Here is an 11,184-nt window from a genome sequence, read left to right on the forward strand (position 1 = left end):
GAGGGAGGAAGGAGAAAAAGCAGGTCTGTGCTTAGAAGAGCAGCAGAGGCCAACTGTCAGGGGGAGAGAGGGTGCTGAAGCCTTGAATTGAAGCACATACCAGGTGAGGAGTGTTGGGAATACAAAGAGTTTACACAATCCAGGGCAGCAGAAAGATAATTCCAGTCATTCAACAAGCGTTTATGGCAGCCAGAATTCTGAGGGTACAGGACTGACCAAGACAAAAAAATCATTGCTCTCTTGGGTAAGGCAGTGGAGAACACATAAAACAGTCACAGTAATAAGTGTAGAATTAAAATAATTACAATCTTCACAAGTGAAAGGAAGGAGACATACGCCCTGGGATTGCCTTTGTCTGGAAATTAGCGGGGCTAGCTCACGTCCCATTTATGGAGGCCTGCCAGGTGAGTCCACCCATGGAGCCTTGGACAGCCTCTGCTGAGGCCCCAGGGCTGTGCAGAGCTCACCGTTCGCCCTCCAGGAGGGTAGGGGGCGGGGCGGCGCCGCTCGCCACTATCCCGACAGCCCTCGCGAGGGCGCACGGCGGAAGCGGCTCGCACGCCAAGCGCCGCCATGCCCGGGGATCACCGCCGCATCCGCGGGCCAGAGGAGTCTCAGCCGCCGCAGCTGTACGCGGCAGACGAGGAGGAAGTGCCCGACGCCCGCGACCCCACGCGGCTGCGGCCAGTGTACGCGCGCGCCGGGCTGCTGAGCCAGGCCAAGGGCTCGGCCTACCTGGAGGCGGGAGGCACTAAGGTGCTGTGCGCCGTGTCCGGCCCGCGCCAGGTTGAGGGCGGTGAGCGCGGCGGCGGCCCGGCGGGAGCGGGAGGCGAGACCCCGGCCGCGCTGCGGGGACGCCTGCTCTGTGACTTCCGCCGCGCGCCCTTCGCGGGCCGCCGGCGCCGCGCGCCCCAGGGCGGCAGCGAGGAACGCGAGCTGTCGTTGGCCCTGCAGGAGGCTCTTGAGCCGGCCGTGCGCCTGGGCCGCTACCCGCGCGCGCAGCTCGAGGTGTCAGCTCTGCTGCTGGAGGATGGTGGCTCCGCTCTGGCCGCCGCGCTCACGGCCGCCGCACTCGCGCTGGCGGACGCGGGCGTTGAGATGTACGACTTGGTGGTGGGCTGTGGCCTGAGCCGCGCGCCGGGGCCCGCGCCCACCTGGCTGCTGGACCCCACGCGACTCGAGGAGGAGCGCGCCGCCGCCGGCCTCACTGTGGCGCTCATGCCGGTGCTAAACCAGGTGGCGGGGCTGCTGGGCAGTGGGGAGGGAGGCCCGACCGAGAGCTGGGTCGAGGCCGTGCGCATGGGTCTCGAGGGCTGCCAGCGCCTCTACCCTGTACTGCAGCAGTGCCTGGTGCGGGCTGCCCGCCGGAGGGGCGCTGCTACCCCGCCCTGAACCGGAAGCCAGAGGAATGACTGACGCCCAGGACCCGTGCTGCTGCTGCCGCCGACCCCTGAAAGGACCCGCACCGTTGGCTTTCAAACTGCCACCCTGAGAACTCAAAGCACGTGAGAGGATCCGGGGAGGCGCGCACAGAACATGCACTGGACAGCTATGTTGGAACAATTTTTTTTTTTTTTTTTTTACTAACTGTTCTGTTAAAGATACTTTTCTACTTGAACGAGCTCCTAGTTCCGACCCAAGTTGGAAAGGACTTCAGCCAGGCTTACCTGGAAAACGGGACCTGAAGCTGTCTGACTCCCAAGTTAGAAAGCAAGGACTTCAGCTGGGCTTATGTGGGAAGTGGGACCTGAAGCTCCTCCTGTCTTGTGAGGGACGGACCCTGTGCAGGCCAGCCAGTGACTCCCTTCTGTGTAACTGGGCTGCCTTTGAGAAAATGGACAAGGGGACTGTGCCTTCTCACTTACAGCTAAGCTAAAACAAAACCTCTTTTATATCTGAAAAAGCCTTCTGTTGTGGTTCTTCTTGGTACAGGATTTAAAGGAGTAAGGCTCTCCTGAGCTGGGTAGTGTGTTCTTAGACTCCTGGTGTCAAGGGCTAGGGACAACATTTTCTAAAATGTGTTCTTTCCCTTAGTGTAACGAGCAGAAGAGACAGGCTGAAACGAAGGAGGTGCAGGGGTTCATGTAGGGAAATGTAAGCTTTGGGAGAGGAGCTACCCCTCAGGTACCAAAGTCAGGGCCAATGCTGAGGTTTGATAAGTATGGAGAGGGTTGTGTGGCCCCAGGAGCATTCTGGGTGCACCCCAAGCCTCCGGTTTGGTGCTGGGCAAGACCTCAGCTCAGGGTTGGGTAGCTGGAAACAGTTCGGCTCTCAGTAGAAGCCAGTTCCCACCCTTCCTTGGCCTTGTTCAGAGCAGCACAGCCAGAGGCCTCCTTGCTTGCTGATAGGAAGTGGGGGCCTGGACTGGCTTCATTAGCTGGTGTCCCTTATCCAGTCCCAGTCCTGGGAAAGGGCATATGAACTGCCAGGAAAGCTGGATGTTGGGAATCCAGATGCACCCTGGCCATTCCGTAGGGCAAAGCCAGCCTGGCTGACTGACCACAAGGGTGGGATCTTCCGTGGGTGGTTCTTGAGCCCCATAGGTTTGTGCTCAGGTCTGGATTGGAGGAAGGGAAGGCAGCCTGGTCCCCTCTCTGCCATGGTTTGGTATGAGCTTCTGAAATTGAGTGTCTTGGGTCTGCTTACCTTCTCTAGGAAGGGCTGGCCTAGAGCAGCCCAAGGACTAGAATGAGACTCAGAGACCACACCAAGAACCTGTGACCAGGGAAAAATACAAATTTATTTTTCCCCTTCTGACATGTCCAGAGCAGATTTGAAATAAAAGTGACACACCAGCAAGAGATAAAATAAAAACAGGACATAAAATAACACCCCTATTCTGAAGGATGGGTTAAGATGGATGGGGCATCTGGAACCAGAAGGGGTTATGTGGGGCACATGCTGAGGACCTTAAAGCCCAGTTTCAGATGAAGGGATACTGTAGGATATTTCCTGTACACCACTGTGGCTGGAGAAAGCTGTCTGGGCCCACTGCTGTGGGATGCTCCACATCCAGATAGGACTGATAGGCTTTGAGGGGAGGAGCATCTGAAGCAGTACCTGCAGTCAGAGAGGGCTGATGGTGGTGCTTCCAGGGGGGCCTTGTCCAGCTGCCCCTTGCAAGATGGCCTCAGCTTCATGAGGATGGTGAGGTGGTGCTGGGCAGTTCCCCATCCCATGCTTGCCAGCTCCTGGACTATCATCTGGAAGCATGACCTCCAAAGCTGAAGACACTGTTATGGGGAGGCTTCCCTGCCGGTCTGGTGGAGCTCTGCCTCCACTTTGTTCTCGCTCCAGAATGGGTGCCTCTAGGTGCCTTAAAAATACAAGGTGCCACTAGGAGGCCTTAAAAATACAAGGCAAGGAAGGGGAGCCATCTGGGAAGGTTCCTGGAGCAGATGAGCTTTGGAGGGGTTTTAACCTACTGGCTGCCCTCCTGGCCCGATGCATGATTCTTCACCTGTAGGAAAAACAAGCAGGACTCTGGCCCAGAGGGCTGACACGCATGGTATGGCTAGGAAAGGGGGGGCCATCTGCTAACATCTCAATCTCCCACCCCCACCTCCCTTTTTTGGCAGCTTTGGCAGCTCAGATTCTTCCTGAGTCCTGGGAACTGAGGACCACCAGACAAAAGAAAGCATCCTCTCCATCTAGCCCAGTCCTCCCAGATGCAACCCAGCCTGGGCAGCAGCAAAGGGCCCTCTGGAGCCCAGCAGGCCATAGAGTAGAGCTGAGCAGGTGGAAGAAGGGAGGCTTGGCACTCTCACCTCTTGAGCAGCCCCAGTCTTGCCGAGGTAACTCAAATAGTGGTGGGGGCTTGGCGCACTTCAGGGACCACCAATATGGGAGGAGGGTATGATAGGGCAGGGAACATTCGGGCTCTCTAATGCTGCACAAAGGGTGGTTATTAGATCTAGGCTTGGGTATTCTCCATCCAGGAAGGTATGTTTTCCACAGCGTTCCTGGGGAGCATGGTATCATGAAGATAGCCTAAAGATGGGGGCAGCAAGTGAGGGCGGGGGCAGGAAAAGGGCAGAAATCTGGGTTTTAACAAGCTTACCAGGTGGTTCTTAGGTGAGGGGTCTGGGACCATGAGAGATACCTGTGACGTTCTCTTTACAATACTCAAAGCTCCACCCGCACCCCACCCTTAACCCCCTTCCAGGAGGAGACAGTATTTCAGCCCAGAACTGGCCCAGCTGAGCAACCAAGCCTGAGTTGAGAGGGGATAAGCAGGGCACAGGCCATTTTCTAGGCAATGCCTGTGGTGGATGATATGCCTCCAACCATCACTGTGGGCTCCCACACAAACCCTAGTCCCTCCCTTGCTCACAGAGAGGCCTCAGGACCTAAACACGAGGAGGAGGAAGGACGAGGCACCAGGCCACTCACTGCCTCCTCTGGGTCTCTGCTCTTCTTGGAGCTGCCTGCCTCTGGATGGGCCCTCTGGCCCCTGGGCTCCTGCTGGGGTTCAGTGGTTCTGCATGAAGAACCCTTAATTTCAGGGCCTTTGTTTTCTTCACTGTCCTCTGTCCCTGTGCAGGGAGAGTCACCAGTTAATGGCTGGGTTTGGAGGCCCCAGCTGACCCCAGAAGGCCCCTCGATGCCCAGCACTGATCTAGAGTGTCTAGGGCTTGAGAGGACAAATGGGTTTGGGCTAGGACATTCTTCTGGCCCCAGGTATCTACTGAGTGAAGAGGGGGGAATCATAGGGCAACCTAGAAGCCACAGGATCCTATAGCCATAGGAATAGCCAGAGGGAGTGGGGGTGGGAGGACCCATGCAGATAGGGAGAGCCCAAGGCAGGATACCAGGTGCCCCCAGCAGCTTCAGGAGTGGGAAAAGCTGGACACTGCTAAGGGTGTGGGTGGTCTCACCTGGAAGCTGGTCCATGTGCTCCAGGCTCTCCAATAGGCGGTCCACCTGGGCTTTGATCTGGCTCAGCTCCACCCTAATGGAGTGCAGCTCCTCAGCCTGCACTGTTGGTAGAGGGCCCAGAATTGGTGCACCACCAGGCCCAGGAGGCAGGAGGTAGTGCTGCCAGGGCTCCCGGGCCTGCCCTCACCTTCCTAGCCTTGCAGATGAGGGCTGTGCCCTTACACTCACTCTTTATCTGCCCTGGGGGCAGGTGGCTCTTCCTGGGGCCCTTGTGGGGACTAAAGCTTCTCTTGACCCCCATGCCCATGTGGGTCCTCCTGATCTTGGTAGGCACGTGGTTGACTAGTGGAGGGATCCTCTGGTATTTATACATCCTATGAGATAGGAAAGAGAGGGAGTCAGGCCAACCAGTCCCGCCTGTTTGCCCAGAGGACCAAGGAGGCAGGACCCACTCACCTGTAGGGAACATCTTCCCTGTACAGCTCATAGTCCAGATCATAGTTACTGCTGCTGTGGCAAAGACAAATGGGGAAGGGGTCACTGTCCTGGGCCAGAGTCCTTGCCCAGACCACAGTTTAATTGGGGAAATAGGTATGAAACTTTTCCTTAGAATCCCAGGATTCTCCACTGGAGGAGCCACTAGGAACTTGATCAAGGTCACTTTGGGAGACCATAGCAAATCAGCATCCCCATGACTGGCCTCTGCTAAGCGGGACCTTCCAGGTGGCAAAAGGGGACAATTGCCTGTAGGCTTCTGGCTGGCCAGAGCTAGGCCCTCGAAAAGCTCCTCTGCCTGCCCTGGGCACTGCTGACAGCCTGGATCTTAGTCTGGCGAGGGATGAAAGGAAAAAGTTAAGTCGGGGCCCACAGCCATGGTGGGGGTGTGAGAGCCTTTAATCCTTGCGGGGGCAGCCAGGATGCTGGGCCAAGCATGGGCAAGGCAATCCAGGCAGGATGGGGGTGTGGCCAGGCCACTTTGTCCTTTACTCCAGGTCCTGGGAGAGAGGATGAGCCTGGAAGGTCCCAGGCTTTCACTGCCTGACCTCACCCTCTTCTCTCAATGACCTTCAGGGAACTGGTCCCCAGGAGGGATGGGGAAATTCGTGGAGAGGGACAACTGGGATCCTGGCCTGGGCAAAAAGGCCCAGTGGGGACACAGCTGCAGGAGTTGCCTGCACCTGAAGCTGGGGTGGGTGATGAGTTAGGGAGGTGTGGAGGCAGCAGTTTCTGAAATAACTTTCTGGTACTACGCCCCATGACCCAGCTTAGGCCTAGCCCACGAGGGGCAATGCCTATGGCAGTCACTGAGGTGGAATGGAGGACATTGGGGGTAAAGTGGGCCTTCCCTTTCATCCCGCAGGGTCCTCAGGCCTGCGGGTGATATTTCCGGTCACCCTTGCTCCTGCTTTCTGGCTTCCAGAAGTCTGGGTGGGCGGCCCCAGAACTGCAGGGATGCTGATTCCTGCGGTGGGAAGTCCGGTCCTTGGAGGAAGGAAAGTGAGCCAGAGCCAGCTGAGTTCGGGGTGGGCTGCGGGGTCAAGACCGGGTCCTGGGAGTGGTGCAGGAAACAGGCAGCCCCCTGACAGCTAGGAACAACCCAGCTGGGACAGAACTCAGGGTGACAAGTTTCAGCAGAGCACCATCTTTCGGGGAAAATTCTGGCTTGTCCAGGCCTCCTTGGGCTGACTGGGGCTCCCTTCCTTGGACTGGGTCAGATATGGCGTGGGGCCTGTGGCCCACCACCTGAATCGCCACGCAAAATTCACCTCGTAGTAGCAATGGTGGCTCAGTGGTAGAATTCTCTCCGGTCATGCGGGAGGCCCGGATTCGATCCCTGGCCAATGCAAAGGTTAGTTCTTTTCTCCCTCCTTTATTACATTTTTCCTAAAGTGACATTTTAATTGAGTGGTAAAGGAATGGTATTTCACTGACCGCTGAGCATAGACTTGGGAACTACCCAAATTGAAACTGACAGGATGGGTTTCAGAGTTAGGGGTTAAGCACGTGCACTGTTACAGCAGCATCTGCTGCAGACGGGTTGTCCCTCCAGACCTGGGGGTCTTCCTGCTCTGCCTACCTCCTCACCTTCACTCAATCATCAGCCAGGGCTGAGGACTGTGCCCTGGGCTTTTGGCCTTGCCCCTTTCTCCCTAAGGGGTAGTGGCTGCATCAGTCCCCCTGGCCTGGGCTAATGGTTGCAGTCTGCAAGCCCGGGCTTCCCACAAGATAAATGAAATGCACCTTCAGAATGGTGCAGTGGGCAGAGGTCAAGCCACCTGCTCAAGTGTCCTCAGGGTCAGAGGCAAGGGTAGGGGTGGGCTGGGGGTAGGCGGGGTACTGGAGGGGACCTGGGGCAATTCTTCTACCACAAACCTTTCTCTCCAGGTTGACAAGCTCCCTTTTAAGGCCCCCGATCACGTGGCCAGGACTTGACCAGCTCTCATGAAGAGGTCATCCAGCAGCTCAGTGGCCACCAAACCCCATCTTGAACCTGTGCCTCCTCTGGGCAATATCTCAAGAGGCCAGAGTCATAGCCACCCACTCCACTGCTGCCCCAAACCCTGGGGAAGTGCTTCATTTTCCCCACTAGAGTCCCCTGGGGACCTATGGGTCTTAAGGAGGTCACCCATCCCAGACCTTGACCTTGAATGCTGGGGCACTTCTAAATGGAGTCTGAGCCCCTACGGGACAGCTGTCATTGCTTCCCATTGCTTCCCTGTTGCTGCACCTGCCCCCGCACCCCTCAGAGGGCCAACAGGACTGGGTCCAAGCCTGCTGGGCAAGGGGGTGGTGGTGGGAAAATATGAAATCTGAAGACAGCAACTGGGACTGAAGAACTGAGTAAGGGGTTCGCTCAGCCTCCAAAGGGCCATGTTAAAAAACACATGAGAGACCTGTGGGAGGGAACCACTTACCTTCCATCACAGATAATTACAAAACCGTATCAACAAACACCCCTAGATAAAAGTCCCCCACACGACACAGCTAACCAACACATCACATATGCAGTTCTGTATCATTGGAGAAGCGCAAGTTTAAAAAACCAGGTGACCCACAGGTACGCATCTACTCATAGCCCAAACAAACGTAGTGAAAAAGCTGCCCACGCTGGCACTACTCGCAGGGTACTTCAGACCCTCAGCCTGCCACCGGCAGGGACAGATTTGGCCTGTTCTCTCTTGGTCAACCTGGAGGTGCAGAGACTTGTCCGAGCAGCCCCAAGCCAGCCCTGCCATCCCCACTTCCCGAGATATGAGCCGAGCAAAACCCAAAAGAAGCCGGAACCTTTGGCTGGCGCCGGGGTTGTACACGGATGCTGTTCCCAAGAGCAGCCACCTGCCCACGGCCTTCCGCCTCTCCTGCCGCACGGAAAGCACCCACTTGCCCACTAAAGGGTCCGGAGCTCAGCGCGGCCAACACAAATGCCCAGCCAAGGGACAAAGTGGACACCGTGTTCACACATATCCTCCTTATGCCTGTGAAAATGGCACGTTGGCTGCCACAGGTTGGTGACCTTTCTGAAAACGTGTAAAGGTTTCTTGAAGATTTCTGTAAGCTTCCCAAATTACAGTCAAGATTTCATCCAGAAAGGTCTTATTTGTTACTTTTCAAACATATCTATCTGGGAAAAGCCCCCAAGTACCCCACAGGTGAGGCTCCCCTGGGAGGAGGGGGCACCCTCGTCTGCCAGCAGAATGGTGGCTGGGTTACATCAGTGAGAAGGGGCCTTGGAATGAGCTGGGTTGACTCCCTGAATGTACAGACAGAACCTGAGGCCTAGGGAGAAAGGACCTCCTCGGGTGCCACAGTGGCTAGGATAGGCAGCCTGAACTGGGGTCCTTGTTCCATCCCAGGGGAACCCAGAGCCCCAAACAAGCCTCCTTCCCCTGGCAGGCAGACTCACCAGGAGATGGCTGTGTCCCGCTGCCTCTTCTGGCCTGGCTGGGCAGGGCTGAGTGTGGGCTCTCGAGCCATGTCTAAATCTGAAGAGAGAACAAGAGAGTAGGCAGAGCATGAGAAGAGGGAGAGAGGGAGGGGTACAGGAGGAAGGGCCAAGTGCACGTGGGCTCCAGCTTGCTTCCTGGGCTGGCCCTTCCCTGCACTTCAGCTCTGAGGTGGGCAGTGCACCCTGAAAGACAGTAATGGGTAGCATGGCCTGGCCTCCTGTGGACCCTGGGTCCACCTATCCAGGGCTGGGCTTGGGCTTAAGAGGGACCACCTTCATCCTCAGAGGACCATGGTGCTGAGATGAAACCCCACCCTTGGGTATCAACCACGTGAGAGAACCATGGGAGAGAACCACTTACCTCCCACCAGACAGATAATTACAAAAGAGACCCCACACCGTGGGTATCACCCCCATCTCCCAGGCCCTGGAATTTAGGGGTGGTATCATCAAAAGGCAGGAGGGGTAATGTCTGCGATCCTCACGTCCTCTGAGGAGACACCCAGCCTTGGTCCACGTTAATTCTTGAGTGTCCTCCTGCTGCCTGTCTGCCCACACACTTGCTCCGCTGCCAGGTCCACACCCCACAGCTGCCTCTGGGCTAAATAAACCCCTGGGCCGGCTGCGTCTGAAATGGCTGGGTGCTCCGAGTGAGAAACCAAGTGAGCAGCCAGCCTTGATTGGCAACCCAATGGCCATGAGTGATTTTTCCCATTCAACCCAAATGTTGGTCTCATGATTGACTTTACATCTGTCATCTCATTAAATCCTCACAGCAACCTCCCAGGGTAGATGCTAACAGTACCCCCATCCTGTAGAAAGGCTCCTATACGCGTCCAGGATCACGTGGAGAGCAAGTTAGGAGACCAATGAGATCTCAGCCCCCTGCCTCACAACCACGGCAGTGCTCTTAGAAGTTAGAGGACTTACTCAAAGATACTCGGCCACAGGCAGAGCCTGGTTCTGTTGGTGCCTCCAGGTCACGCTCATGCTGCCATTGCACAGGGCCGCTCCGTTACCTGCTCTACCCTGTACAGAACCCAGCGGCTGGTGCGGCCCCTTGTTAGAGCATGGGGCTGGCAAGGCCAGCGCTGTAGGCTGGAGTCCTGGATGCGCCAGGTGACTTCTTGCAGTATACATGAGTCATTCTTTTGTCCACTCCACGTCTGACCCCCCCTCCTGTGTTAGAGGTATCCCCAGCTTTGAAGCAGAACCTGCCTCCCATGAAACAAGCTGAAAATGCCCCTTTCTGCCTCCCTCCCTTGCAGCTAGGGCCTGGGCACATTGCTTGGCCTCTCTAATCAGGCCCACATGCCCAGGTTTGAATTAAAGCTGCTGATGTGAAGAAGCACATCTCAGGAATTGATGGTGGCAGTGACAGCAGCTACATCCAGCTTTCAAAGGTGCTGGGACCTCCATTCCTCATTGGTGGTTCTGACTGTGGCATCGGTTCCCAGCAGGAGCATTAGGTCTCTTTTAGATCTGACCCTCCAACGTACTGGATCTCCTGGGAACTAACCAATATCTTCAACACATTCCTTTTCTACTTAGAGTCTCCAGAATCTGTTTCTGTTGCTTAAAACTAAGAATCTTGATTGATACAAAAATAGAACTAGGAGTGGATGGAGCAAGAGGCCCTGAGGGAAAGAGGGGATGATGTAAGGCTGGCAAGTGGTAAGAGGACAGTGAAAATCCAGCTCATATTAAGGGACAGGACACCAGCAGCCCATGGCATGCATGGTGAGGCAGTTAATCCTACGATCCCCCAGAACAAAGTACCCATCAAAGGCATGGCTTTGGGGGCCTGGTGCTCCTGCCGTAGAAGAGTATAAAGATAACCCTGAAGTCAAGGGCTGTTGGGCAGGGTGTTGTGCTAATGGCACCACACAGCTCAAATGAAGGAAAGAACGCTCAGAGTCCAAATTCTCAGCTCAAGGCATGGTTAGAAAACCAGGAAATTTTTATAACTTGCAACTACAGGGCTGAGAGAGTAAACCAAACTTAAAGCTTGACCAATGGTTATAAAATGACACCATTTGTGGCTTCACACTCTTGCTAGGTGGGACAGGGAGGTGTTTTAGGGTGACCAACTGCCCTGGTTTGCTTGGCAAGAAGGGGTTTCCCAGCATGTGGGACTTTGAATACTAAAACTGGGACAGTTCCAGGAAAAACTGGTCCCCCTCATTATTTAACAACTTGCCAAAAGTTACACAGTTAGTAAGTGTCAGAGCCTGGCGTCAAATTCAGGTCATCTGACTATAGACTGAAACTCTTTGACTCTCTCTGCCAGTGGTTCTCAAACCAGAGCGTGCATTTGATGTAGCTAGAGGTCTTATTAAAACCCATATAACCCGTCTCAC

At 55.7% G+C, this 11,184-nt stretch overlaps 2 protein-coding genes across 2 annotated transcripts; one reads left to right on the plus strand and one right to left on the minus strand.

Moving 5' to 3' along the window:
* Window positions 1-167: 167 nt before the first annotated feature.
* On the plus strand, window positions 168-1,903 carry EXOSC6 (exosome component 6). Its single transcript, XM_081118570.1, has one exon. The coding sequence runs from the start codon at window positions 574-576 to the stop codon at window positions 1,390-1,392; it is 819 nt and encodes a 272-aa protein (XP_080974696.1). The 5' UTR covers window positions 168-573; the 3' UTR covers window positions 1,393-1,903.
* Window positions 1,904-2,717: 814 nt separating this feature from the next.
* LOC308547580 (RNA-binding Raly-like protein) lies at window positions 2,718-8,855 on the minus strand. The gene is made up of 6 exons (XM_081118217.1): window positions 8,783-8,855; window positions 5,335-5,388; window positions 5,107-5,252; window positions 4,878-4,979; window positions 4,393-4,535; window positions 2,718-3,460 (listed from the first exon to the last, which is right to left on the minus strand). Exons 1-6 carry the CDS (start codon window positions 8,851-8,853, stop codon window positions 3,422-3,424), a joined length of 555 nt encoding a protein of 184 aa, XP_080974343.1. The 5' UTR covers window positions 8,854-8,855; the 3' UTR covers window positions 2,718-3,421.
* Between the last annotated feature and the right edge of the window lie 2,329 nt (window positions 8,856-11,184).

Source organism: Miniopterus schreibersii (assembly GCF_964146895.1).
Source record: "Miniopterus schreibersii genome assembly, chromosome: 18".
Lineage (NCBI taxonomy): Eukaryota > Metazoa > Chordata > Mammalia > Chiroptera > Miniopteridae > Miniopterus > Miniopterus schreibersii.

Bases quoted from the DNA above. Each gene is read 5' to 3' on its own strand.
- EXOSC6 (XM_081118570.1), top strand. From the start codon at position 574: ATGCCCGGGGATCACCGCCGCATCCGCGGGCCAGAGGAGTCTCAGCCG.
- LOC308547580 (XM_081118217.1), bottom strand. From the start codon at position 8,853: ATGGCTCGAGAGCCCACACTCAGCCCTGCCCAGCCAGGCCAGAAGAGG. The intron at 5,389-8,782 runs GTGAGTCTGCCT...TCTTTGCCACAG, and splicing joins CGGGACACAGCCATCTCCTG to CAGCAGTAACTATGATCTGG. The intron at 4,536-4,877 runs GTGAGACCACCC...CTCCCTGCACAG, and splicing joins GCACATGGACCAGCTTCCAG to GGACAGAGGACAGTGAAGAA.